The sequence below is a fragment of the Physcomitrium patens genome, chromosome 24, assembly GCF_059467195.1.
Source record: "Physcomitrium patens ecotype Gransden chromosome 24, ASM5946719v1, whole genome shotgun sequence".
Lineage (NCBI taxonomy): Eukaryota > Viridiplantae > Streptophyta > Bryopsida > Funariales > Funariaceae > Physcomitrium > Physcomitrium patens.
In genome coordinates, this window is record NC_143433.1 from 4,520,383 (window position 1) to 4,548,380 (window position 27,998).

Consider the following 27,998-nt stretch of genomic DNA (forward strand, 5'->3'; position numbering starts at 1 on the left):
CATCTCACAAGCACATGTCATAACAGTTTTGTCACATGAGAGTGTTACAAATGGCTAAGTGTGGGTAGTGAACCATGTCTGAACAAAACCAATCAGAAAGGGCAAAAAATCATTGAAAACAGAGTTTGATTCATTTCAAGCCAAAGAATCCCATAGAACTAGATATTATCACTATTATTATTATTATTATTATTATCTCGCAAGTGTATGTTTCACAGTTAAGGGGCATGGAATGAATGATCCCCTCTACCTTGCAAATCTAGGGTTGGTGGGGTGCTTATCTGGGTGTCACTGTTTGTTGTTACTGGGTCCATCCCCTGCCCTTTGGGGCCCTCCTTGGGAAAGGTCAATCTCACCAAACCCAACCCAACCCTAATTCCCAAAAGACAATGTAGGACTCCTTTTTGTTTATTTTATTTATTTACTTTATTTATCTTTAAAGTTTTAAATCTAGTTCTATGTTATTGTTATCCAACAATTCCTTTTGTACCTTCTAGTCTTTAATGGAGTCATTTGTGTAAAGTTTGAAGGTACAACATGGACTTCAGATTAATAATTAAAATGCTGTTTACTATTAAAAAATGATTTCATCAAACTAGCTACATATCTCGAAGAATAAAGTTTCAAATAAAATAAAATTTTGGCCCAGGTCCAACATATAGTGTGCATTATTATTATGTTTAATCAGCATTACTTTCTGTAATATGCATATGTATGTATGTATATGTATGTATATATATATATATATATATATATATATCCAGCAATGTCACTGAATAAATGACCATGATAGAATTATTTTTAAAGAAAATTGCTAAGTCCAATAAAAGTCTAGGACAAACTTTAATTGTGGCTCAAAATGATAACAAATGGAAATTAAATAAAAAACAGTCAAACAGTCAAATACTTTTGAAAATGGGTTAAGAAGTCTTTCAAAGCTATTCAACATTCAAGAATTGTTCTCGTATATTATGGAATAAAAAATAAAAAAGTGAAAGTTAAATCGATTCAAGTAAAATTTAAAATGACAAGAGCTGAGTCAATGTAAGATTTATTTGAAAGTTTTTAATATTTTCTATGAAAAATCCATCAAATTTAGAAAATCATAAACATAAAAAAAAATATATATATATATATATATATCTATATCTATATGTATTCTATCATTGTCATGAGGTTTTTTTTCCCTTTTCAATATTTATTGTGTCAAGGAAAATATGCCAAAAATCTTGAAGTAATTTAGCCTTGTATTGCAATTGTCTTACAATATTACAAGTCTTGATTAGTGCTTATAAATATTTAGTTTGATAGGTAGATCTTGCCAAGAAAAACATTAAAAAAAATGTACATTCAAGAATATTATAAAGTTGCCTTGTACCCTAATTATGTCCTCAGAGGAACCATTGAAATAATGCATATTGTTTGATAGTAAGTGATAATATCACATTTCTTGTAAACGCTTGTATGGTGACTTAGGATGTCCTAAGATTTTCTAATATGTCTTTAAGATACTTATAAAAATATTTTAGAAGTGTGTTTTGAGAATACTTAGATGAAATTGGTTAATTTCTATTTAAATGTTTCAAAATTTTCCAGGATTTGAAATTTGATATAAGAGGGTTGTACATAATGGCATTGATACCTTGGTGAAAGGAAGATTTATTTATTTATATTATTTTTAAGGTAATTGAATTTCAATTTGAAAAAGTTGATGCATGATCTTCAACAAATATTACATCAATTTTTAGATTCAAGCAAGTTAGTTAGAATTAAGTTAACAGGCTGTTTTTTAAGAACTTAAAAATAAATATTTGATAACAACCAACTTGTAGCTAATGTATAGATAATTTTTCAAATGATATTTATTAGATTTTAAAAGTATCTGATCAAAGGTCATGTAAGAATATTAATTGAATAAACAAACATCATTCTCATATTATTTATTCTTATTAAAAGAACAAAATCGATTTTTTTGTAGTAAGATTATCTATATAATGTTGACTAATATGAAATATTTACTAACAAAGAAAATGAATTCTAAAAATAAAGTCTAATTGAAAAGAATTGATTAGAACTTGACATGATTGTATCAATACATCATCACAAAGATATTATACAAATTTTGACTGAGAAATGAGGCTATAAATTTCAATCATTTTGGTTATTTGTAGAACTATAAGTAATTCTAAAAAACAACCTGGTTTATTTTTTATTTTTTATTATTTTAAATGAATTATACTAATTGGTAATTAATTCACACCACAATAAATTGTAGTCACATCTATCAACACAAGTCATTTCCATGTATATATGCTAATCATGATTGTTGTTAGGTCACAAATGATGAGTTTAGTCCAAAAACTTGTTAATTACAGAAGAGAAACTGAAAATTTTAAGTACCTGAAAGTCCAACCTGGGATTGCATTTTGTTAAAGAGTATATGTTTCAAATTGTTGTTTATTGAAAATGGGTTAGTAATCAGCTATGTCGTGTAACTAACTCTGAACTATTATCATACTCAACTTGATTATGCACAAGCTTGAAAGACGTTATTGTGTTGTTTGCATGAAAACATCATGGCACTACACATGTAATAAAACTGACTAGAAGTTTGAACAATCGTAGTGTTTCAAACAGTTGCTGATTGCCTGCAAGAGAAGTTGTAATGTAGTTATATATGTAAATCAATTGTAGAAGAAATCCTACCACTTCATGCAAGATGTCTTGTGTACGGTCTCTGCATCAGATGGTGTTTTTCAATTGTCTTTAACGAAGTTTGTTGAGCTGAAAGGTGCTCCCTGCACAACCAGTGCGAGTCAACGTCAGTTTTTTATTTGCCAAGCAAATGAAACGTTGATTGCAATGCTATTCACACATTTTTTTATAACAGTATTTGTAATGCAAGCTGTAACTTGTGCTAATATGACCATCACTTTGTCCCCCTCCGAAGTACATGTGTTGCATGACTGTGCAGTGGTCTCAGATGCCCACAATCGAAGGAGGAGGAAAGGATCATGGTACAGAAATCAACAATGTCAGAGAGCTTGGTGACGAACCCTCTTCGAGAATGATTACAGCGAAGAGAACAGAATGAACAAACAATGACTTATGCATTTATCAACACATTATCAATGCATTTATCAACACAGGAATGAATCACAAGCAGCACGGAGATGAGAAACTACATGACTTATCTCTGCAATTCTGCTCGGTCCCTAACCTCTCGCATGTTCAGTTCCTGTTCTCTCAAGTTCAGAAAGGTTTGAGTAGGAATTAGCCATTGACGTTGAATTGGCTATGTGGACAGATTCGACAATAAATTGCGGCAGGGGTTGATCTTTATTCTAACCCAGACTGGAAATAGTGGTCGACTTTCCATAACAACGGTTGCTGAACATAAATCCAGATGAGCATTCTATCTGAAGGCTGACAAGGAAACAATGCCTTTCTGTCATGAAAACATCGCAGTATTCTATTCTCGAGCTGGTTCCTGCTTACTAAATAATCTGAGCTTTTCGTCTCGTCTTCAAAAATGTTGCCGAACTTGAGCTGGGACAAGGCCTAGTTTCTGAGAGAGATCAATTACTAACTGGAAGACGGAACCGAGCCTGTTAGCGCTCATTGAGGAGATCAGTCATGCACTATACTCTCTCATGTGACCTGCCACGGTGGGATGATGGAATTAGGTTCAGTTTAGAAACCGAGACCAGTGGAGGATTGAGTCCGAAAGTCCGTGCAGTTGTGGCGTATCCACATGATATTGTTTTCCTTAATAACAGGCTTGACATTTAAGCGCCTGCGCGCAGCGACCTGTGCTGTAAAATGCAAGTGCGGGATAGTTAGCGCAGTAACGTTGATAACATGAGAGAACGATGCCATGAATGAAGACAGCTGCACTGAATTTCTCACTGCACCTTCATACTAACATATAGCAGGTAACAGGACAGATAAGGGTCCATAGTTGTTGACAGCAAACGTTCTACACCTCGTTCGAGCAGATGATAGCATTTTATGGAGAAGCAACTTAATAACCTAGACCTTGATGCAGTTCGCAACGATTCTGCGACAGTCTGTGATGTATTATGAAGGTCATGCACGTCACGTTCACAAGTAATCTTAAAGGAAAGATCAACGGAACTCGGACTCATATCTACTTGAAACATTTTCCAAATTGTATCCTAAAACCCAAATAAATCAGAAAATTAGAGACTAATCACCATGCTCAAATTTTCATCGCAATGTTTTGGTGCAGCTTTCAACTGTAAACCTAAGATAAGTTTCCAGTCGACATCAACAAGTGACTACAGTAAGTTAGAATGCATTCATGAAGCTTAGAAGATAGACAAGACGCTCTGGGAATAATTTGCAATCAACTTACCTTCCATAATTGCCGAAACATTCCCCTGGATCCTTCCTTGTCCGACCCGCGTAGTTGGCCAACGTACACCTCTCGCTTAGTGAAGATGCAGTTTTCACCACCGACTTCAGAAAGGCTTTTGAAGCATTTAACGACATGAAACAAGCAAGCGACGCTACAGTCACAACTTTAATTGACTTGAGCACAACTAAAAATATGTAGAGAGACGTCCGGATACCCACATCTACGGAAATGATGTCACCACAATAGTCATGACACAGCCATCGTACTTTGGAAAAGAGCTGTAACTCCTCAAAGAACTTAAATAATCCGGACTCACCCACAGAGCCGGCCCTGATTTTTGGATCTTGTACATTGACTTTAACCGGGAACACAAAATCCCATGGAGAGTGTGAAAGCACAAGTGAATGCTTAACGGATGTGGAGATCCGCAAGAACAAACGGAAATGAAGCGAAACTGGAGTGCACTGGGATAGGAAGGGGAAGAAAAAAGAGCGTATCATAACAGATGGGGATGTCCTGATTTTTGCCACAGAACGTTGTGCCTGTCTCTTGTGCATCTCCTGATTATGGATGGACGTAAGTAAGTTGCCTGTCATGCCTGCGAACCACGATACCGAGCACACTACGACGAGAGGCAGTTGGAGAGTCAGGGTTTAGGGTTGATGCCTTTCGGATGTGATAACGTGCTGAAATGGCCTGTTGGTTGCGATGGCTTAGTTCCCTGAAACTTCAGATTTCACGTTGTTTCATGCGGTGCTTGTGGCTTTCTGCTGCATTGCAAAAAGTGGGAGCATGTTGCTGGGTGGGGTCACCATTCATGAGAATTGAAGTTTGCCTGCAGTGGAGAGAACACAGAGGAAGAATTTTGCACATTGACGGTTGAGGTGGAGGTTTGCTGTATATGGCCCCAAAGTTTTTCACATCCGGAGGAGGTTTAGGTTTGGGCAATTCTTATCGTAAGCCCCTGAACAATCCGAATCGCATGATTAAAGAAAAAAGGCGATGCAGCCTTTTGGGATCACAGGGCAGGGTTTTAGCAATCGAATGACATGGGTTTCTTGGAGAACAATATGATATCAAGGATCTTTGTATGCGGGATTGTTGCGCGCTTATGATGATTTTCGGGTTCAGCATGTTGACTGGAGTCGGGATGAACTGCAACCGTCGGTAGAATCGTGTGAAAAGATGAGGAAGTTGTGGAGTATATGGTTAGGTAGAGGCTGAAGAGGAATTGGGTCTAGGAGGAAGAGGAGGAAGAGGAGGAAGGGGGATTGTAAGGAGGGGGTGCCCCCGCCGAAGGTGGGAGTCAGTGTGAAGGTGGCTGGCAAGTGAACAGAATCAGTGAGAGAGATACAGAGGGAGATGAGGTTTGCAAGCACCGTTTGCTGCCAAGGGAATGCTCAAGCACTGACCAAGGGCAAGTGCGTGAATGCTGAAGATATCTGAGTGCGAAAGATCAGGTGCATTACTATACCTTCCCTTTCCTCATGTGTTTTTAATGATCACTCACACTTACGTGCCTTTTCATTCTTCGTTACCTCTCGGTGCCATACGCTGTTCAGTGCCACTCTGTCTTTCTCTCTCTCATCTTCCATTCACAGAATTCTTGAGAATTGAATTTTGCTTCTTGCAATATTCCTAGTTCTTTTACTGAAATTGAATGACAATCTGCCTTAGAGTGTCAGGGCGTTCTTCACGTTTTATCATTCACACGTATTTTAGCGTCTTTTTGTGTCTTTTATTGAGACTAATGTGCTCATTATAGGAGTTTGGCGATGGTAGTCCGCCCAGCCATCGCCTTACCCTCAAAAAATAGATTTTGATGAAGTTTGTCTTGTGGAAAAGAGGAGATTTGAAACTCATTCACTGGGAACCGTCGCCAGAGAAGTGGACACTACTTTAGTAATTCACTACTGCAAGGAAGGGTCAAGGTCGGTTTATTCTATATGAACAGACAGTCTGACAAATGTGCATATAGTTTGCAAAGTCCAATTCCGCAACCTGGTGTTGGAACTGGATGTGTGATTTGGATCTTTCTTCTTCTTCTTCTTCTTTTTCTAGAATCTTTTTCGTTGAACTCATCTCGAGCAATGTATTGTCTTTGAGAAATTTGTCTGATATCTGTGATCAATTACCAGAGAGTAACATAAACTGAGGAATAGCACATCAAGTGATCAGAACGGAATTTGCGAGTTTTTTGGGGGAATAAAAATTTATAAATATTCGACACTAGTTATATATCTAGATTTCTTCGGGTTTTTCCTCGGTGCATGTATTTTTCTTCATGGAATTCGGAAGCTGCTTAATCAGAATTTTCTGGATGTCTCTCAACTGAGAATAAAAATTTGTCGCTTGCACCTCGATCTTGTCCAGGGCTTCCGGTCTCTATCTTTTACCTTGCAGTCATCAACTGTCTATTGAATCCGTACATGTGAACTCTCTTCCTTCTATAACCCAACTTCGCGAGTGCAATGACATTAGATTTGGTATTTCGAATAAACTTCCGTATTCATGTGATCGGGTATGCTGTCTTCTGAAGTGCCGGAAGTGACGATTGTCTATGTCAAGGTTACTTACCTCAGTTGTCGTTGTCTTCCTCTCCTTTAGTTTCCATATCGCGGGGTAAAGAATTAATACCTTGCAGTGATGACGATCTAGTCTTGGATTCCCTGTGGTCCGGAAACTGCATCATTTGAGCATTGCCCAAGGCTAATGCGAGAATGGCTAGTGGGCTATTAGAATCTTCTACTTGTGAAGAAGTAGTCCTTGATGCATCGAACAGCCCACGTTTCGACATCAATGAGTTTTTGAAGCCGCCAAAAGATTTTAATACTGACGAGCAGTTTTTTAATTTTTCGGCATTCAATATTCCAGCACCCACAGGCAACATGCTAACACCTCTTCCACCCTTAAATATTAGGAGATCCGGGAGGAGCGATGGGGGCCCAGAGCCTGACTGTAACGCCTTGTTTTTTGACGGCAAAGAGGTTGATGGAGATGCTGCTTATGCTGAGGACACATTGAATGAAGAGTTGATTGCTTTTGACGAAACTGCTACCGACATTGCGAAAGATCCATTCGCTCATTTCAACGTCTCACTTGACAGCTACATAAACAATCCTCCCATTTCACCAGTGAGTCTAGAAGTGCCAACTCCTGTGTGTTCGCTGGAAAGGGTGGTTCCTTCTATGACCTGCCCTTCGACGATTTGCACGACAGGATTTTACATGGTAGGAGATACAGGTGGTCTTGTGGACATGGAAGATCGAGCTTTCGTGAGTGTGGAGTATGGAGCCTCTACCTCCGGCGGGGCTCACTCTATGAATTTTAGCGGTACTCCACTAAATTGGGACATGGTTCGAGAGGGCTCTATCCAGCCGAACGCTGGAAAGTCGCAGAACCAGCAATTTCAGTGCGCTTCATGTCAGATACTTCGCCGCATTGTCCACTCAAATGGTGCGAACTCACTCCTTGAAGTGTGTGAGTATATTTATATATACACATTAGCGAATCGTTCTTGGCAACTATTCTTCGGTATATACTGGTTGTGGCTGCAAGTTGAGCTGTTAGAATCTTAAAATCTTTCTGACCCAGTCCAAGTAATGTATGTGAGGATCTCAAAGTTACCATACAGTTGCCATCTACGGTGCTAGGAGAAACGACTTACTACATTTCCGAACTTCAATGAAGATAAATGTGCTGGAGGGTGAAACAGAATCCTAATAGTGTTTGATCTGGAATTTTTTGTGTCTCATGTCTATAACATCACCAACTTTTCAGCGAAGGAACACTTGATGAATTCATCGTTTAGCACAAGGGACATTGCAGTATCAATTGAACTGTATTGTCACTAGGTTCATCGTTAATATTCTGCACATAATAAGCAAAACTTCTTATCTATGCAAATCCTAGGTGGATTTTACGTTGTACCGAGTATGGCGAATGTTAGGTTGACCGATCACGATGAGATTGTCGAGTCTACACTGTTAGATATTGCTGCTTTTGATATCCTTCAACTGGTGCTTCGACTAGTTGGAGTAGCTTGTTGTATGAGTAAGTTTCATGTATTCTGTATTTGTAGTTGAAGTTTCAACATTCAGTAGTGTTTTCGTTCTGTCTTTCTATTTAAGGATGATTTAAAAATAACTTCCAATTATACTGACCGATCAATTCTTTACACGGTGTGTGGGTCAGGAATTCAAGACACAAAGCTTGAGATTCATGGTTGTGATGGCCAAAGCTATCACGCTGTACTACAAACTCGATTCTGTATCGACGATGGCTTTCCTGCATCTTTTGAGCAACAGATGGTTGAGTGAGTTGTCAGTTGCTGATTTGTGAATTTTCATATGGACCTCTGTTTTCTTACTCATATTTTCAGAATCAACGTGACTAACTTCTCTCATTGCTCGCCAATTGTCCTGTCACTGCACTAGTTAATCCGTCTCCTTAGAACCCTTGATGCAGAGGTAGCATTTGAATTAGTGGTGTCATGCGTATGATGCACTATCTGTATCGCTACAGGTTTTTTGCAAACCTTCTACATGGTTTTGTAAAGTAAATGTAGAACTCTGTCTTCATAATCGTGTTGTGTGACCATCTTAAGTGTTGGAGAAACTATGACGTCTTCTGACTGCAGCTTTCATTTAGTGCTATTTGAAAGTCTCCACATGGTCAAGTTATTGAACAATCTGCTGGTTTCGACTGACTTTTGGATGTTACGGCAGGTTTCTTGTCGCAAACGCCGAGTATGTGAAGCATTTCCTACTTCAGTACAGTCTCTTGCGTAGAAAAGAAGGATTTGTACTTCAACATGATTCTTTGGCTTCACATGGAAGTGGTGGTGTTGGCATGGGTATGTCCTCAGAGCGGGTGATGGGTGCAAATGGTCGATGTATCTCTAAGCAAATAGGGCACATTGCTCCTCCGGAAGTTCTGTGTAATTCCTCTGGTAATTCCTTTTTCCTCCTAACTAGTTCTGTATTCTTCGCATTATGATAATTGATCTTTTACTTCAAGAGATAGTCGAGGTGAAGGCATCATGTGACTACAGTTTTTAACACGTTTTCTAGCCGGAGAATGTTGCTTCCTCATCTTGTTATTGAAGTTTGATATTTGAAACAAGAATAGGTGGAAAGTCATTGATCAATCCGTAGTGTTGTTAATGCGCTTTAGGGCATTAACCTTCGACGAAAAGTGCAAAAATAAGCCCTCTCATGCAATGATACGTTGTCTTTTCCGGATGAGCTTGGACGACTAACAGCCTAACAGTTTCAATCTATTCAAATGCCGCATAATCATACGGAGCTTTAATGAATCTAGTTGCAGTGGTGCTCAACTGCCGTGTCCTCTACTAGTATGTCTTGCAGTGATATTTGCTTAATTCGTATAAAACAAGGTTTGATCATTATGTACTAGTGCTAGGTGAGGAAAAACCTATCATATACAAGTATGGCATCAATATGCCAACGATCAAGAACAACAATATCGAACCAAAACATGAAAGGGACAAAGAAGGAGGATTACAGAGACAAGGATAAATAAATCGAAGAAGCATATGGACTAATTGACCATGTGCATGTAGTTACTATGAACTTGTATAGCAAGTGGATTCAACAAAACGTTAAAGTAGATGCACATGGTCAATTAGTCCATATGCTTCTTCGATTTATTTATCCTTGTCTCTGTAATCCTCCTTCTTTGTCCCTTTCATGTTTTGGTTCGATATTGTTGTTCTTGATCGTTGGCATATTGATGCCATACTTGTCTTTTAAGACAAACATACGTTTCCTCAAGCAGAAAATTATCTTCGATTCCATGCGCTGTGTGAAGTTGACAGCAAGTTTTTTGCATAGACATTTCTCTAAATTTTAGCACGTGTTGGCAACTACTCGTCTTGACAATTGGTAAGGTACATCAAGTTGAACTCATCTTAATATTCACATTATTTGTCCATAACTGAAAAGTTTTGGAAAGAAAGAAAGTTGAGAAGCTCAATATTCTAGTAGCTATCTTGCAGGGTTGCGATTAGTATGAGGTTTGCTTGATGACCATGGTTACAGTTGAGCTTACTGAAAATCAAGTTCAAAAAGGTTTCTTTCAAGGGCAACAGTTACCGATTAGCTATTGATTTGAACAATATACAGGTTTCTGATCAATTGGTTTGTGTTTAGCCTATTCGAGTAGCGGATGTACATATGGTAAAGCTGGACTCAAGCAGGACAAGTTTCATGGCAGCGGAAGTATTGACAGCTCAGACAATGCTGATGCCTCAGTTGGACTGGTCAAACCACAAAAGAGCAATGCTGCAGCACAGGTACTTTGTGGAACTGGAATTCTATGAAAGTAGTGATGCATTGCAGAAAATTTTGATGGATTTATTGCATCTTGAAAAAATAATATATGCCATGTTTGTGTATAAACAGTTCTTATATTGCAGAGAGAGAGAACAGGAAAACTTAAAATGATAGATTTGGCGCAGCATTTTCACCTGCCAATCAATGCCGCGGCCAAAGAATTGGGAATTTGTCCTACAGTTCTCAAGAAGATATGTAGGCGTAATGGCATGCGTCGATGGCCTCATCGCAAGGTTGGAGTTCTTTTTAACATGAAGTATTCAAGTTTTCATATTGTGACTTGCTTATTCTGTGTAGCAGCTCTTAAGAACTAAGTGCTAGTAAATTTAGGTGGTGGTAGTTGCGAGTATACCAATAGAAACATAAAATTTGTCTTAGTTTCCCAGTTAAAACACACGCTTTGTTTTCTCCTGGTTGTAGTTATCTAAGTAGTGGGGCTTTCATGGAATTCCCAGTGATTTCTCAGTTAAGTCTGAAAATAAACCAGGTAAAGTCAAATTTGAAATGCCTAATATGTAATAAAATACAGGATAGGATCACGTCTGGCCTAGTGTGAAAATGAAGTGTGAACTTTTTTTTGCAATCTATCATGGTAATGACTAGGTTTCAGTCTTCTTATACAGTTGAAGAACTTGCTGTATTTGAGGTTCATGATGAGTCCAACAGTTCTGTTGCTTGCAGAATAATTAGATAGGAAGGATAACTAACTGATAATGTAGGAATATTTGAATGCTCAAATCATTATCAGATGGATATTAACCACATGGTTGCAACGCCATGACTTTGGTCTTGAAGATTTTTATGGGGAGATCAGTTGATTGTTGCACATATGCTGACTATTAGCAATTGAAGACCCGTGAGTTTAAGTGGTCATGTTACCATTTATGATTTAGAGTTACCGTTTTTCCTTGACGTCATTAGTCTCTCTGTATTGATGTATTGATGAGGTCATCCTGAGTAGCCAAATCTCAGGTAGTAGATAATTAATAGTGCCTACTGCCTCAAGTGAGCAACGACCCTTTGAGGTTTTAAGTTCAAATTTTTCGTATCTTTTATTTTTTCTTCTTCTGCTTTTTGTAGCCAAGAACGCCATGCAGTGAATTCTTACAATGTGTTCTTCTACACATAGGACGTTTATCTTTTTTGATAGTTTTATACCCTTATCGCATAGTTCTGGATTCAACTAAAATCACCAAGGCCTAAAGATAGACTTATCTATTTTGATCAGGGTTCGTAGTATATTGTAATTACAATTTCTTTGTCCCACCTTAAAACGTTATCCCTTCTTCTGTGATTCAACCACACTAAGTTGGATTGAATGACTTGAGAAGACTAGATTCCAGTTGATGATGGGCGGTTACGTGCCAGAGTAACTACAAGAGCTGTGACTAGAGTTGTTATTGTTATAGACACAACTTATCTTGCATGTGAAGAACTGGTCAGATCTGATAACAAGGTTGGCTCTTGGGCAGATCAAAAGCATAGAGCGCATAATTGCAACATTGGAGCAGACGATAGCAGAGGGTTCTGGACAAGGTGACGAAGGCATTCGCCTGGAGATTGCCATGCTGCGAAACGAACGCGCACAACTTTGTGCTGGATTTTCGGGCGATATATGACAATTTTTTGTTTTGTTTTGTTTTGTTTTTTTCTACAGAGTCAACCAACTTCAAATATAGACCTAGATTTTTTATTTTTATTTTTATTTATTTTTGTTTTTTTTCTGTTTTCGTGTAGTCTACACTGCTCAAGTAGGATGACTGTCGAAAGTGAAACAGATCCAACTTCCTAATTCTGTAAAATCGGTGCTTGGTTTTCTTTCCCAATTCAATTGTATGTTCCAATAAAAGTATCAATGAACACGTTTGCTACCAAAGAGTTTTAATTTTGAAACAAAGAGACTCTCAGTCAAAAAGTATTTGGTATTAAGCTTGTCCAAAGATAATCAGATTTTGTTACTGGTCATTTTTGTTAACCTGAGGAGTGGAAATATTAAACTTGTGTTTGAAGGAAACTTTGGATTGATGTATATCTATTTATTTTTGTACAAGTGAAAAAAAATTTAGGCTCAATTTCTAGTTAGATAGATTTATTTAACATCTTTGCAACTTTAACATTTTGCAGAAATTTTATTTCTGTATTTTATGTAATCAACTACAAAAATAAACACATTCAAAAAACAAAAAAATATTTATATAATAAAATCTTTTTTATTAAGATTTGATTAATAATGCATATAATTACAATCTAAAATTATGTATTGGAGCTGTTAAACCTCTTAAAGACTATCTACATGATATTCTAATTGTTTGTAGAATAGAACACATATTGTATGGTGGAAACAATGCTTGAAAAATAAAATTCTATTTATCTAAATAAAACTAACTATTATGCACTTTTTAACTACACCACAATAAATATTCTTTTTTCATGTACAATTTATATTAAACAAGTTTAGTTGTGTTTTGAAATTCTTAATTGGTATTAGTTTTGTAAATATATCTCCTACATTTGTTTTTTTGTCTAACTTCTCCAAGTAGACCTAACTATCATTTATAACATTTTAAATATATTTAATATCCATGTGTTTTGTTTTAGAATGTTATGCTTGATTTTTTTTAAATATATAGTATTATAATTACCACAATAATATACATTTAAGCAATTGAAAATACTAAAAGAATTGCCTCAAGCATCTAAATAAAGAAGAATTTTTTTTCCAAAAATTAGATATTATATAAATACATGCATGCTTATTTTAAAGTTTATCTTTGACACAAGCTCTGTAATTTTGTTGAGACAATATGTTAAAAATATTAATATTGGCATCAGTAATTAAAATGATAATAGAAGTTAGCTAAAAGTAAAAGTAAGTAAATTGAATAATATCTTAAAGAAAAGCTTTTTGGAAGCTTTATAGATGTGGATTTGACTTTAGAAGTGTTTGTAGGTAATTGATAGGTTGCAAACTTGGCCAACAAGTTGGTTATGTAATACATATGTGGGAAACTTATTTTGCAAGTTAAACACGTGTACTGCAAGTTAGACACATGTTAGATGAAAACTTGCAATACACATATCTAACTTGCAAGATAAGTTTTCCACATTGCCATGTAGTTTCTTAGTATATATATATAGGCAACGCCTTTCTTGTGTTTTTGTCTTAGCTTAAGAATCTCTAGTCACTTTGTATTTAGCAATAGTCATTCTAATTTATGTATTATATTTGTCTTTGACTTATCTATTTTCTCTTTTTGAGTGTTATACGAGTGTATTACTTCTTTAGAGTTTTGTTATGATTCATGTCCTTGACACAATATTTTTCTTATAGATTATCGTCATTAAGACTAAAAAAACTCTTAAATTTAAATTTTCTATTCACTGATTATACTTAATTCTTTATCTTAGCAACTAAGTAATATTAGTTTAAAAATTATCTAATTTTAAAAATCTAATTAGTTAGATATCAATGATTCTAGAATTATTTTACTAAAATCTAATTAAATACATTATGATTATATTTTTTTCATGCTTTGTAATAGAGCTATTAGATTTTATAAAGATTCTAACTATTTATTATATATAGTGAATACCTTGTTTTGTATAAATATTGTCTCTAATTTCTCTACAAAAGAAAGCCTAAAAAAATAGTTTCTAATACTTTGAATTGTTCTATTTGAGTTCTAAAGAACAACCAAGCTCATTATGCTATATATTTATAAATATATTTATAAATTGTATAAAACACAAGGTATAATAACAATAACTTTTATGTATATGTACCTATTTGAAGCACTTATGTCCTCTTGCTTTGTTCAAAATTTATAATGATTCTTCAATTATATAAAAATTTATATATTTCAATTCTTTAAAAATTAAATGAATATTTGTCACTATATGGATCTTATTTATTTAAAATTTCAAAATAATGTCAATTTTATTTACTATAGTATTCAAATTTAAAAACTATCATAATACATAAAGTATATATGATTGTTAATCATTAGATTTTTTTAATTAATTACAATTTTAATAGTGATTTCAACAAATAATGATTGCAAGCATACTAATTCTAAGTTTCATAAAAATATATATATTGCAAAAGATATAGAATCTATTATATGAATTTATTACATTTAGTAAAATTGAACAATTGAGATTTTAAAGTGTAGAGGCATTGTTGATAAGCAAGACTAGATAAAAAATTAAATATGATATAATATGTGAATCTCTGCTTTGACTAGTTATTATTATTCATCATAGACACAAATTTCAATTGATAGATTATTTAAGTATGCAGAATTTTTTATTTTTATTTTAAAATATGAATATAAAAAAATCTCTAAACAAAAATTTATGTAAATTTTAATATTAAGTAATATTTCTATCCAATATAGTTGGATATTAGGATATGATTTGAATATAAAATTTTTTCATGTATGACAAAACTACTATATTGCATTATGCAATTTATAATGCCAAATTCTTTAAATTAAGTCTATATGTTTATACAATATTGACATAGATATATGTATATATATATATATATATATATGTGTGTGTGTGTGTGTGTGTGTATACTACACTTTTTATTTAGAGAATCAAGGAACTAACATCCACTTGCTGGTATCTATCAATCAAGATAAAAACTATCATTGTTAGAATTTGAACTACTAAATTCTTGCTAATAATTTGCTAGCATTGAGTTTTTGAGAAATTTACTTAAACAAATTGCTTCTACATTCTTCTTTTAAAATATAACCATACATGCATTTATAACAAGTAGTATTAAAAATTATTAATTGCTACAACAACCAAGTATTTTTTTATTCTTGTGAACTTTTTGTAAAATTGCTTATCTATACCTTCCATGCTCTATGAAGCAATTTAACATTATTGTTAGTATGATAATTTTCATAAAGAAGATAGTACAATCCTATTGGTCTAATATTTATTACATATATGTATTTTATTATTAGTTATTTTTAAAAAAATCAAAAAAATCCATAATTAATAATAATAATAATAATAATAATAAATATAGATTTAAAATACAAAAAATTCAACAAAATCTATTAATTTTCAAGTTTATTAATACAACCTACAAATAAAACATGCAAAATACTCTTAAAATTTAACAAGCTTTAAATGACATAAACAAAAGCTACAACAATAAATATTAATTAATTAATTAATTAATTAATTAAAATTTTAAAATTTTAAAAATCTAATAAAGTATACAAATAAAATATCCAAAAATAATAACAAAACCTATTGGCCAATTTCTTTATACAATTTTTTATAATATATTACTTGTTGTAATTTATTGTAAATCTTAAGATGCATTATTAAAAGCATAAAAAATCTATTAGTATCTTTAGGATTGCCATGTGGCTATTTAAACTTCTTCTACAAGTTTTTCACATCTAAAAAGTCACTATTAAAGCATCCTAAAACTTTTACACTTGGCACCAAGTCTTGTGATTTTCAGAAAGCATCTATATGACAATCTTAGAAGTAAGATTATAACCATCATTTGTCTTGTCAACACTTTTTTTATACCTAGAGTTCATTCAAAATTTTATAAATTATTTTTGTCAAACAAGAATTGTTTTTTATACTCATATGTAATAAATTATCTCATTTAGGAGTTTTGTTTTTATAGTTGCACATAAGGTTGTAGTCTATCAACAAATATTTTGAATTTATATCCTCCACAATAAATCTCCTATAATTTCACCTTTTGATTAATTATTGTAGAAAAAAATATGAGTATTCTTTTATATCCGACCAAACACACAAGCATGAACAAAATACTTTCTGCAAATCAAAATATATTTATCTACAAGAACAGAAACACTTAAAATTCCATAAAATTAACATATATAAATATGATAATATTTCCTTGAAATGATGTTTCCATAAAATAATTCGTATGCCAAATCCTTAAGTTGTATGTGTTACTCGAATGCTAAAAACGACGTATTCTATATTTGTCAAAACATTTTCGTGGATGTTGCTATAAACGACGTATGTTGTATTGATTTATTTTGTCATGACGAGGGTATATCAAATCAGATGGTTTCTAGGGCTGTTCTAATAATATTGCATGATTCTTGCTGCACAACAGACCTTGTTTCCGTATGTGGCAGATGCGTAGAGGCCAGGCACTTAGAAAGTATCCACCACTTAAGGATTTTAAACTACCAGAGCACCAAACATGTACAATTAGGATATTACCTAACAAATAATCCTCTAGCACCCAAATTCATTCACTGACCTATTTGAACAAAATACAAGGCCAATTTCCAAGAAATTAGATGAGATATTGTTCACATGTATCAGCTTGATATACAGAGAAGCAATTCACATTAAATGTCTACCAATTTGCTGTAGAAGCACGTCATCGAAACTTCAGATTGCTGCCTACCCTCATGCACTTAAAAATTTATTTTGATCAAAACCTTGAGAGAAACGAGTTCCGGCATAAAATAGGAGGAGAATCAACAGCCCGTTGCACAGTGATCCGTACGAGACTTTTATTCCGCCTTCAAAGCATAATACCACATAATTTACAGCCTCGGTTACTCTTTAAGCAATCAGAGACGATCAATCCATCTACTTATACGTAAGAGGAATATTCCTTGCAATGTAAGGTACTGATCAAGGACCACCCTCTATACCTGATATCCAGATTAATTTACAGTCACAATCAATACATATACCCAAGTAAAAGATAAAACTGCTACTCTGAAAACATACCTTTAAGTGACAGTTCCAAATAAGCTATACCGATTCCTTTCAAAATTGGAGTAGTTTGATCCAAAAACAATGCTTGCAGACCATGCCTCCTTGCAGCGAAGCACTTGGCGCTTTATTGCACATATGGCCCTTCTGAAATGGAGCTTTGTGGACCATACGGGAAGATCCAAGGAAGTCTAGATGGTCTTCAATTCAGTAATGCATAATAAATTACATCTCAATAGGATAGGGCTGCTCTTCCCTGCTTAATCTGCCACATTGACAACCATTTGAGAGCTTAACGTTTGACATTACAACCCTAAAAGTAAAACAAGATGCCATCATAACTGATATTTTTTCTGTTTCGCGCAGAAGTTCACAGGAGCAGCTCTTACTATAATTGCGGACAAAAAACGTTTCCTCTTTGGCAAACCTTTCATACCAGGTTGTAGAGTTGGGGGGGTGTTATTGCAGGTGAATCAAGTCACGCCGTCAACGAGATTGAAAAGGGGATCACTTATCCCAGTAATGCATTTCCATGGAAAATCTTCACATAACGCTAGCAAAAGCAATCACCTCCAGTACTTGCAGAACCGCTGACTGCTAACTACTCTGTAGTATCGAACAATATGACAGCCGATTTCATCATATGTATTGGTCAGCTTGCATACTTCGAATGTTCACAGCACAGCACAAGCTATCCTCGAAACAGATCATCAAAGAGTGTTCCCCATTTCACTTGACAGCTGTAGGATACCATGCATTTGAAGGTAAGGGTTCTCCAGTAGTTTTTCGTTGTTGCTCTGCTCAGGCCAACAAACCAAAATGTAGTTAGGTTTTGAATCAAATCAAGTAATTAGAATTACATTTATTCGGTGAAACCCAAATATAATTCGTATTAAAACTACTTACCTGCTGAGCTTTTAAGAGTACGTTATGAAGCAAGGATAAAAATCTTAATGCAACTACTTGCCTGTTGAGCCTTAAAGACTAGGTTATGAAGCATGTGCTGATACGCCTCGGGCTCTTCTCTCATCATCCTCTTCAGTAAAAATGCAGATGTGTAATATGCAATACGCGCATCTGAATCATCCAAAAGCCCCCTGGAAAAAAATGTACAATTGTGATGATTACGAGCTTATACACTTGGCGGGCAATGAAGAGTCTAAACAAAATCGTAAGGACACTGAGAGACAGCATTGAGGACAATATTGCATGATTCTTGTGCATGTGCAAGCACGCGAAAGATGTTTAATATACACGGCAGTTCAGGTCCCAGTTGAAATGTATTCTTCAGGTACCTGAAAAACTCTTCACCACCAACCTCTTCCAAGGCGGCTTGATACGTACTACACTTTCCAATAAGAAGCAACAGAAGTGCTGCACGAACGTCACATGCTCCACCCTCTACAATTCCTCCTCCTCTACTTCCAACTGCAACCCCAAGAGCCACATCTTCGTTGGCGGAACTTGCAAGCTGCATCAGTGGCCAATAGAGTAACGCTGTAGGCATGTTAGCAACTAAAGACTTCGAAGATGCAGCTTGTCCATTTAGTAACATTGTAGCCATCGAACTGACTTGCCCATAGTTCGCCGAGTTGGTAAGATCTCCGTTAACATTGGTGAGATTGTTGTTGATCATATTATCATTTGTAGCAGTCCTTTCAGGTGTAGAGATATCTAAACTCTTTTCATGATCTCGTCTGGTAACTGTCTCTGGCGTCCCACTGGATGTTTCTTTGCTACATGTTGGAGTCTCTTCAGCCGGAGGCCATTTCACACACAGCTGAGAAAACATCATATTGCACATCTGCGTACAGATATGAAAGACATCAATACAGGTGATCCAACTCACTATACTCTTTCCTCACAACAAAGAACATAAAACATCCCCGAAGAAGTAAACGTGTTCTCCAAACGAGTCATTCATTCTAAGCACTACAACGAAGTACAAATTAAAGGTCGGTATAAGAGCGACTGAAAAGGAACCGGCATAAAATTTGTGCACCTGCAAGATATTGATGCGGTTTGTATCATTAGCAGAGATAACTTGCCACAAAGCACCATTCATAAGTCCCAACATTGCGAGTGCACGGTCTTGAGCTCCTGAACTTCTAGAACCATCCTTGGTTTCCCCTTCTCCAGCAAAAATTGGAGTCTCTATTTCCAATCCTGGTCTCTGACAGTGTAACAAGAGCTTTTCAAGTATAAGAACAAAACCCCGCCGTACCACAGGCTGCTTTGCTTTCAATAAACCGCACAACAGCCGAGCAGCTGATGAAATAGTTGGCGTCTCGCTTGTCTTTTGAGGAGTGCCTGCTTCAGTAGCACGTTCTAAACTTCCCAGCAGAGACAGCTGTCTCTGCAAAGCATGAGTGTTCAATTTACTCGACTGTTTGGAACCTCCACGAGCCATTTCTGCACAAAGAAGCTCTAGTAGCCATGCATAACCATTTGAACGACAAATAGAATGTGGTGAGTGAAGAAGGGTTCTGAGTGTCGCCCAAGCCTTGGTTACTACAGCTGAATCAAGAGCTTTTTCCCGGGAAATAGGACTACCGCCACCAGCGTCAGCATTGGTAAGTCCCTCACTCATCATAGTCGCCTTAATCAGATGCTCAAAACTTGAATCAGGGTGCACATGTGCAGTAGCAAGCGCATCTAATGATGCCGTGATGTCATCCAGCAACTGCTCAAAGAACAACACAACAAAAGTCAGCTCCCAACAGAACTAAGTGAACAAATCTTCGAAACGTTTTGATAATTGCACATACAAGACGTGCTCTGATTTTCACGAGCCAATGAAACAGAGCCATTTTGAGAACGAAACAGACATACTAATCTCAAGAGATACAGCAGCGCTTTGACAATCAACCGAAGGCCTTTCTTATCTAAAATTTGCAGTTATTCAAGCACACTGAATGGTTATTGCTTAGAAACTGAGTGCAGTGTAGGAAGGTAACTAAACATAGTGCCAAGCAAAAGGCAGCAACCAATGTGATATATCCAAAACATGTACCTGGGCATTCAGACGTCCATTAGTCACATCCCGAGACATAGCGGTACCTATCGACTTGGCGATGTTGTCGCCTACACCCTGTAGACCCTGCTTAAATGCTAGAGCGAAGGACTCAGGTGCATCTGCTAAGCACAGTGCCGAAACAACAGCTTGCACTTCTTCGATACTTGGTGGTTCTTTTTCACAAATTGTTGCTGCTTGCTGTAAATCATGAAGGACAAAGTCTAATAGTACGGCGAACAGATTTTGTTTTGATTCCGCAGTTCTAGCCCTAGCATACTGCACCAAAATAGGCAAAAGTAGCCACTAGGTTAATGAGCAGCACATAATCATGAAAGAAAATGCATAAACAACAACCACTTGAGGTCAGGAAATACTGCTGTAGAATTTATGAACCCCTGCTCAATGTATAGGATTCAACCGATTAATGACCAGGGTCCAACCTACAAAATTTCAATCCCCATGCAGACCACTAAACGAGACTTTCATAAGTGTGCAATTTTACAGAGTGGAATACTGAAGCTAAGCTGCCGATGCTAATGCAACTTGATGATCAAAGAAATACCTCATTACAGATGACTTCAACGCCGCCCATGAGATACAGCTGATCCAGGTCAAGTGATGGCCTGCTAAGAATTTCTCCTGCTGCTACCTCAGGCTGGCGATACAAAAGATTGCATGCCATTCGTATGAGACGGCAGTGTACTTCGTCAGCCCAGGCGTGCATCCAGCTTACCTCCAATAGTGAACTCAGTACCTGTCCCATAGGCTCTTAGTATGCCTATATAGAAACATTACAAAACAATATCTACTTTCCGTTGTCTTACAATAACTTGAAACAACTAGTCATAATGTCAGACACCTACTTGTAATATTCTGACTTTCGAAACGTTATTCAGCCTGGCACCTTAATGCCAGACACGAACAAAAACATCTCATTCTTGCTCGACATGAGACATCAACAAAAAAATACACTCCAAGCGAACAACATAACAAAGGGAAACGAACGAAAAATCCACAAAACGTTCTGGAGATATCACTAAGGACAAGAGGAAATACCCTAATATCAAGTCCAGCAAGTCTTTTCCTACAAATGCGTCCACGATCACAAACCAAGTACAAGAAGCAGCTCAATGCAGCAGACCACACTCCCTCCTCTGTCTCCTCGGCCTGCCAGGAATGAAGGAAAATCCGCACCTCAGATGTGAAAAGGTCTTAGAAACCTACAGCTACTGAGCAATCCACAACTTCATCCATACAATACTTTGAACACTTCTGAAGACAGGTTTCTTTCATATGTTCATATAAACTAATGGGCGTATCCACCAAAATCGCAGGTCTACTCTCCTAAGCAAGCATAACTAGAATGCCTTAGTCCAAACCCTCTCCAAAGTACCACCTCAAGAATGGAGCCACCACACTAAATGAAATAGTATTTGCCGTGAACAAAAACACCTAAATTATTTTCACATTTAAAAGGCAGTTTGTCACGTGTTTGAGTGATGAATGAGGTGTGCGTATTAGAAAAACAGAGCATACAGAGTACAGGTATAAAGCTCGTACCTGAACAAGATAGAGGAGCATTTCACACACAATATCCAGCAACCACGCTTCAAAGACTCCAACTGCTGCAGGCGTTCCTTTTTCCGGTTTCTCAATTCCTTTGACCCCTCCATTCTCTTGAGCAATCTTATCTTTCTCATTAACAGCCAAATCTCCTGCCGACAAAACTGATGAAAATGAACCACCCGTCAAACCAGACGGCTGACTAGGTTCTTCAACAAAAGATTGATCATCACTTTGCATTGGCTCCAAAAGGTGGGCATGAACGCCGAGGTTGAGAGCTAAATCAAAGGCACGAACTCTGACAGCTGCTTGGGGAGAACTCAGCATTCCCTGTCAAGTAAAAATATGCAATTACTTTGAATCAAACAGGAAGGAAAGATGGATATTAAAAAGTAAAGTAGAGAAACAGATTTGCACTAGGGTGATGTCGCAAATGTTTTAGAAGATCAACACCATGCACTACCTAAAGCTGTTCTAGCACTTCTTAAGCTGTTAATAAAAATAGCACAACATCCTTGAACCTGAGACACTTAACTATGGTTCAGTTTGAAAAAAAGGAGAGGACGTAGCCAATACCTGTAGTAGAGACAAAGTGAGAGGAGCTGCAGCTCGGGAATCGGCCATGTACCTGAAAATAGGATCCAAATAAGTTCGCACACACTAAAATATTGTATAAATTACAGGAAATTATAGCATAACGAAAACGTGCTTGAACCAACTTTCAAAAGCTCTTCTGCTGCATGCAAAATCTTATAACAAAAGAATGTTACCACAGGTTTGCCATAACTGTTTCAAATTATCACACACAACTCTGTACTTGATAACCAAATACTGAAACCTGACACGTACATGTCAATAAGAAGCTTGATAAGAACACTTGCAGCAACATCAGCAGCTTCCACAGCCACTTTGCCAGCCTGGGTGCCATGGGCCGGAGTAGAAGCAGTGCTGCCAGCTGTAATCGCCTCAGCGCAAACAGCTGATACAACTTCTTCCATCTCTGCCTCGCTTAATTTTAAAGGTTGCTGCTCACTGCTCTCACATTTCAACAAGAAGCCAAACAGGGAAACTAAAAATAAGACACAATGTAGTTCTTTCCCTAAAATAGAACGGTGGCTACTTTTTCGAGCAAATATTGAACAGACGCACTTTACTACGCAAAACTCAACATTTGCAGCAGCTCTACAAAATCTGACAACCTAATCAGTAGATGTGCTCTAAAAGAACTTACCTGTAGTAGCGATACTGAAACAACGGCCGTGCTCTCCTACGTGCAGTGCCTGCAGCAGTTTCTCCATCCCTGAAGATTCCAACATCAGCAACGAAAAGCGCACACCTTGGACAAACAAAAGCAACTACTTTAGTGTTCAAAAAACAAGAGTTTCAACACAAGCATTAGACAGAAGTGCCACTTACCATCGCGGAGATGGTTGATTTTTCCTCTTAGCAGCAGCAATGGCTCGAAGATGAGATCTCGCAGCACCATGGTCTGATACAGAAGTCAGAGAAGATGGTCGCAGCACCTGCTCTGTAAGAATACCTCCTTCAAGACTTGTGATCTTATTTCTTTCAACCTGCAATACATGATAGACGACAATCAAAGACCTAAACAAAAACTTCTAGACTGATCTTGTCCGACATGCATAGATACATCAATCAAAGATCTGTTCTACATTAAAAACGTTACAACATGTGTACCTTATCTGTTTATCCAAGCGATTATTCAATTGAACCTGGGATCTCCAGAGAAAAGCAAAAATAGTTCATGGAACATAGACTTCGAAACGCTTCTCTAAGTACAGGTTTGAACATAACCTGTTTCTTACTAGCAGACCCCATGTCCTTGCGATCTATCCCTCTGAGTAAAAGAGCAGCAGCTCCTTGCTCTCCAAGATGAGGCAAACGCTCCACATGAGGTCTTGCAATGCCCCCACTGTCATACAAGTGCACATTCTAAGAACTAAGTTCAACTCATAGAAGTATGACATTTCCAGAACATGCAACGCCGTAAAACTTGCAACAGAAAAAAAAAAAAAAAAAAAAAAAAAAAAAAAAAAAAAAAAAAAAAACTTCAAAATCAATACTACCTATCCAACATGACCGGAGAAGGTGCCCATGGAAGCTGGCCTGAACTGCCTGCCCACCGCCATTTTAGCACATCCACAGCAACATAAAGTAAATCTTCGTGCTCAACTTCCTCGAGTCCATCCATACCGTTTACCGCCACTTTGGACCGGTCCCGGTCCTGTAGCATTCCGCGCTTCAAACTCCCAGGACGTGGTGAGCCCATCGTTGCCGGTGTAAGGGGTTTAGAAAGGCTAGGAGAACTAGCCCCACCATAGCCATGGTTTGGCAAGTGCTTCAAAACTAGGGCACGGACAAAATTCAGTGATTTGACTAGAGCAGCTGAGGCAAATGTGGAGGTTGTGATACCTGGTGACATGCCAGTAACGCGGAAGTTGGACATGTCACTGACAGGTTGCACCCAAGGGTACGATCTCTTACTGGCAGGTTCTGAATAAGCATTGCATTCAGCAATGATACTCACACAAAATGCATCAATCTGTCGAAGAGTAGAAGCTCGCGGATAATATCTGGTAGCATCAGGCAGTTTGTCAGGCCCACACAAATTTCATACCAAAAATTCATGTTCGTTGAGGAAAATATTCTTCGCGCACCATTTCGGCCACACCATCAACATGTCGCTATTTACATTCACAACACCTACTACCTGTGCGTTACATTCATTATTATCACGACAAGGAAGAGCTGGAGTGAGAGTGATATTTCTGAAATCATAAAGCGTGGTTTATTCCCGCAGTCAATAGGATTCAGAATAATCATGAGCTCATGAGAATGATAAAAATGAGCTTATTAAGTCTTCCAAACTTATATAAACAGAAATCATCACAAAAAGCACTCAAACAGCGCATACAATAGACGATCATGCTTGGATAGCAAGCGCACCTAAAAAGGTACTTCTTGAGAAGCGAAACACATTTGGTAATCACAGGTGGGCTGTGTATACAACACACAACAAAGATTGCAAATTAGAACAGAGAAGTAATCAGTATGTCAAGTGACCAGAGTATCAACCTCTTGCACGTGAAAACCAAACCACAAAAATTACTTCTCTAAGGAAAGAAGATGTGGACCACAATCGCAATACTTGAGATACTAAAGTCCTGTTAAAGAATTTGCCAAAACTTTCTTGTTTCTTTGCACCTTCAGCAGCAACCCATGATCTATAAGCAACAGAGACGCAATTTTCAGAAAATCTATAAGAATGGAACAATTAAGAGTCAAACAAACCTGCGACCTCTCTCAGCAAGAGCATGATCAATGAGCACGCTGTACGCTGAGTCAACCGTCATTGAATTTGCAAGATAGTCCTGCCATATCCCAAGATCGTCTTAATGTAGGGATGGAAATAGTGTGGAAGAAAAAAAAAAAAAAAAAAAAAAAAAAAAAAAAAAAAAAAATCCTTAACAATCTTGTGTTTGAAAATCACTCTACAATCATCACCTACTGAGTGGATGAGTAAAACTCGAATTTGCTCAACGCGACATGTACGCCACACCTAGAATGACAGGTATAAACTAAACCTTCCTACCGTGAATGGACCACTAATCGAAACAAATAGGATCTCCATCGTTTTATAGAAATTCTATGTTAAATTGTAATTTCACTATAGGAACTTTAGAGAGGATTAAGGCGTGCATGCCAGACATCAAAAGAACGTGACAAAGATTGGATTCGTTCGCGGAACTATGCAATCGTACATCTAATCATGTTTTCGAACAAGAAATAGTCTGAAAATTAATAATTAATCAACCCTCCCGGTATCCAAGTTCAGGAAATTGAATGAGAATGCTTCACAACGCCCGGTACACCATAATGTAAGTCTAAGATCGCCACCTTCTTTTAATTAAGATTCCTTCATTAATTACGAGGAAACCACAACCGAAGCCGAATTAACTTATGCACTTTGATACATGATTAACTTAAGACAAACAATTACATTAAAATTAAACCTTAAACTGATTACGGACCACTAACTAGTCAACAAGGCTATAGTACCATACTAGGATAATGTTTCTGTGTTCAGTAAGCACCAATCTCACAATACATGCCTTGAAAGCATGTGTGAAACTCATGTAGTATATACATCAAGGTCGCAGTCAAAATGATACCTGCACAGTGCGGAGAGCTTCAGTCGGAAAAACATGGTGGGAGGACGATAGGCAATCTGCTACAGCCCGCCTAAGAGGCTCAGGATGCTTCTTGACCTGCTGGCGTGGTCGCTGGCTGCCCCCAGGCACACGCCCGCCTCCACCACCCAGACCCAGACCATCACGTTGACTAGGTGCCCGAGAAATGTTAGAGGAGGCAGAGGCATTTTCTGCGAGTACATTTGCTCGGCCACTCATTGACCTCTCGCGCCTCAGCGAGGATTCCTGCTCTGCTAACGACATCCCTGCCAGTTTCTAAAGAGACCCAAAAAGCCTCTTGTAGAGGTCTTCTCCTGTTACTTTCCTATCATTTTCACCAAACCTGTAGCTCCTCTCGTCCGCATTTCCAGGAAATTAACATTTGATCACTAATTACTCCCAGAATCCGCCACTCTCGACATTCAGATGCTTTCTGCAGCTGCTGGATACCCTTCAATGAGACGCGCGTTACAAGAAATCTCCCTCCATTTGCAACAGGCGCCAGACGAAACACAGCGATTTGACGCCAGATCGTCGTAGAACGATCTCAGTTTCGAATGCTTCCTGCACCAACGACAGCCCTAACTTATCACTGATGACCAACCTTGGGGCTGCGCAACTTTTTTTAACACACCGTGTCCAAGCAAAACCATATCTCTTCAAATTTAAGGGTGATACTTCAGTTACGAAGAATCCAATGTAAATGTCTCCATCTTCGATTTATCGACAATTAAATCCAACAAAAATTCAAGCTATCTGTGCGTGCGGTGTATAGAATTCCACGATCTACCTCAACTAAAAACGACCAGCTTGGAAACCAAACCAAAGTGAGCTAACCCTCACTTTGACTTTGTCACAGTTTGTCATTGACCATTTTCATACATTCCGTACATGAAATAAGTCTCGCTCCACCCCAACGATTCTTAAAGATTCACCTCCCAAAGCCCTGAAAACACAATTAAAAAAAATCAGCTCACACATCCCTAGCCCGTTCTGTCACATCGTTCTCCAATCCTCTCCATCTGCCACTCCCTCTCATTCAACAACCGCGACACTCTCGCTTCCAAAGAGAGACCATCACCTCGTAGCGCCACATTACCACATCGCAAATCTCTCACACTCCCTCTCTCTCTTTCTCTCTCTCTCTCAGTCTATCTCCCGACCCCAAGACCTAATCCCCCCCCCTCCCACACACACCAAACCAGCACACGAAAAGTCGTTTGGTTCCCCAACTTTTCCTTCTCACTCACACCTGTGCAATCACCAACGCGTCCCAAACCTCGCAACTCCAAATTTTCATCGAAAAGGCAATCAACTCGCCTCGGGAAGCGCAATTTAACCAAGCCGAGAAATCGCTAACACCCGCAAGCGCCCTGCCACAAATCCCCGCTCCTCCCTCACGGAACCAAACCAAGGAGATGACCTTCCCTCCCCTCTCCCCTCCCTTGAGGTGCACTAACACAACGGAACAGAAAGAGAAGAAGAGCACAAAAACGCAATAGAAAACCCTACATGGGAAACCCTAATTACGAGCCGGAAGAAGAGAGAAGGAGAAGACAAAGGCGAGAAAAAGAGGGGGTGGGTGATGATGGTGCGGGAGAGAGATGTTGGCGGCAAGGAAAGGGAAGAAAGAAAGAGGGGAAAAAAGAAGAGGAGATGATGAAGAAGACGAATAAGAAGTTGCAGTGGTAGTTTGTAGTAAGCAGCAAGGGGGAGCAATGAGT

General features: G+C 37.5%; 3 protein-coding genes across 19 annotated transcripts; 1 reads left to right on the forward strand and 2 right to left on the reverse strand.

Moving 5' to 3' along the window:
* Positions 1-2,201: 2,201 nt before the first annotated feature.
* LOC112276465 (uncharacterized) lies at positions 2,202-5,190 on the reverse strand. Of its 9 annotated transcripts, none has more exons than XR_012216616.2 (4): positions 5,048-5,190; positions 4,379-4,493; positions 3,708-3,815; positions 2,202-2,798 (listed from the first exon to the last, which is right to left on the reverse strand). XR_012216616.2 is itself a non-coding variant. In XM_073530844.2 (4 exons), exons 1-3 carry the CDS (start codon positions 4,975-4,977, stop codon positions 3,789-3,791), a joined length of 417 nt encoding a protein of 138 aa, XP_073386945.1. In that variant the 3' UTR covers positions 2,202-2,798; positions 3,708-3,788. The 9 variants fall into 9 exon arrangements, 8 of the variants coding, with proteins under 8 accessions (XP_073386945.1, XP_073386944.1, XP_073386941.1 ...); XM_073530844.2 differs by lacking the exon at positions 5,048-5,190 and adding an exon at positions 4,698-4,977 and having other exon boundaries at positions 3,708-3,810; XM_073530843.2 differs by lacking the exon at positions 5,048-5,190 and adding an exon at positions 4,698-4,977.
* Positions 5,191-6,443: 1,253 nt separating this feature from the next.
* Positions 6,444-12,613, forward strand: LOC112276464 (uncharacterized). Of its 5 annotated transcripts, none has more exons than XR_002968045.3 (6): positions 6,444-7,837; positions 8,576-8,696; positions 9,109-9,332; positions 10,555-10,697; positions 10,807-10,970; positions 12,210-12,251. XR_002968045.3 is itself a non-coding variant. In XM_024507828.3 (6 exons), exons 1-6 carry the CDS (start codon positions 7,102-7,104, stop codon positions 12,354-12,356), a joined length of 1,521 nt encoding a protein of 506 aa, XP_024363596.1. In that variant the 5' UTR covers positions 6,444-7,101; the 3' UTR covers positions 12,357-12,613. The 5 variants fall into 5 exon arrangements, 3 of the variants coding, with proteins under 3 accessions (XP_024363596.1, XP_024363597.1, XP_090103162.1); XR_016500576.1 differs by lacking the exon at positions 12,210-12,251 and adding an exon at positions 11,158-11,276; XM_024507828.3 differs by having other exon boundaries at positions 10,821-10,970; positions 12,210-12,613.
* A 4,618-nt stretch (positions 12,614-17,231) lies between these two features.
* Positions 17,232-27,921, reverse strand: LOC112276677 (uncharacterized). 5 transcript variants are annotated; one of them, XM_073531057.2, is made up of 20 exons: positions 27,595-27,921; positions 27,065-27,220; positions 26,257-26,838; positions 25,376-25,455; positions 25,031-25,081; positions 24,151-24,657; positions 23,879-23,996; positions 23,480-23,637; positions 23,295-23,363; positions 22,913-23,095; positions 22,640-22,691; positions 22,061-22,393; positions 21,557-21,667; positions 21,063-21,254; positions 20,498-20,776; positions 19,487-20,167; positions 18,780-19,288; positions 18,452-18,581; positions 17,921-18,281; positions 17,232-17,749 (listed from the first exon to the last, which is right to left on the reverse strand). In XM_073531057.2, exons 3-19 carry the CDS (start codon positions 26,536-26,538, stop codon positions 18,195-18,197), a joined length of 3,822 nt encoding a protein of 1,273 aa, XP_073387158.1. In that variant the 5' UTR covers positions 26,539-26,838; positions 27,065-27,220; positions 27,595-27,921; the 3' UTR covers positions 17,232-17,749; positions 17,921-18,194. The 5 variants fall into 5 exon arrangements, with proteins under 5 accessions (XP_073387158.1, XP_073387160.1, XP_024363983.1 ...); XM_073531059.2 differs by having other exon boundaries at positions 27,166-27,220; positions 27,595-27,917; XM_024508215.3 differs by having other exon boundaries at positions 27,525-27,815.
* Positions 27,922-27,998: the final 77 nt, after the last annotated feature.

What these genes read in the sequence shown, in the direction of transcription:
- LOC112276677 (XM_073531057.2), bottom strand. Translation starts at nt 26,538, where the DNA reads ATGTCGTTAGCAGAGCAGGAATCCTCGCTGAGGCGCGAGAGGTCAATG. An exon ending in AAGCTCTCCGCACTGTGCAG is followed by an intron (nt 25,456 to 26,256) that starts GTATCATTTTGA and finishes GGGATATGGCAG; the next exon opens with GACTATCTTGCAAATTCAAT. An exon ending in TCTCCGGTCATGTTGGATAG is followed by an intron (nt 23,997 to 24,150) that starts GTAGTATTGATT and finishes CTTGTATGACAG; the next exon opens with TGGGGGCATTGCAAGACCTC.
- LOC112276465 (XM_073530838.2), bottom strand. Translation starts at nt 4,977, where the DNA reads ATGACAGGCAACTTACTTACGTCCATCCATAATCAGGAGATGCACAAG. An exon ending in TGTTTCGGCAATTATGGAAG is followed by an intron (nt 3,816 to 4,378) that starts GTAAGTTGATTG and finishes TGCATTTTACAG; the next exon opens with CACAGGTCGCTGCGCGCAGG.
- LOC112276464 (XM_024507828.3), top strand. Translation starts at nt 7,102, where the DNA reads ATGGCTAGTGGGCTATTAGAATCTTCTACTTGTGAAGAAGTAGTCCTT. An exon ending in AGTTCTGTGTAATTCCTCTG is followed by an intron (nt 9,333 to 10,554) that starts GTAATTCCTTTT and finishes GTTTGTGTTTAG; the next exon opens with CCTATTCGAGTAGCGGATGT. An exon ending in GTCGATGGCCTCATCGCAAG is followed by an intron (nt 10,971 to 12,209) that starts GTTGGAGTTCTT and finishes GCTCTTGGGCAG; the next exon opens with ATCAAAAGCATAGAGCGCAT.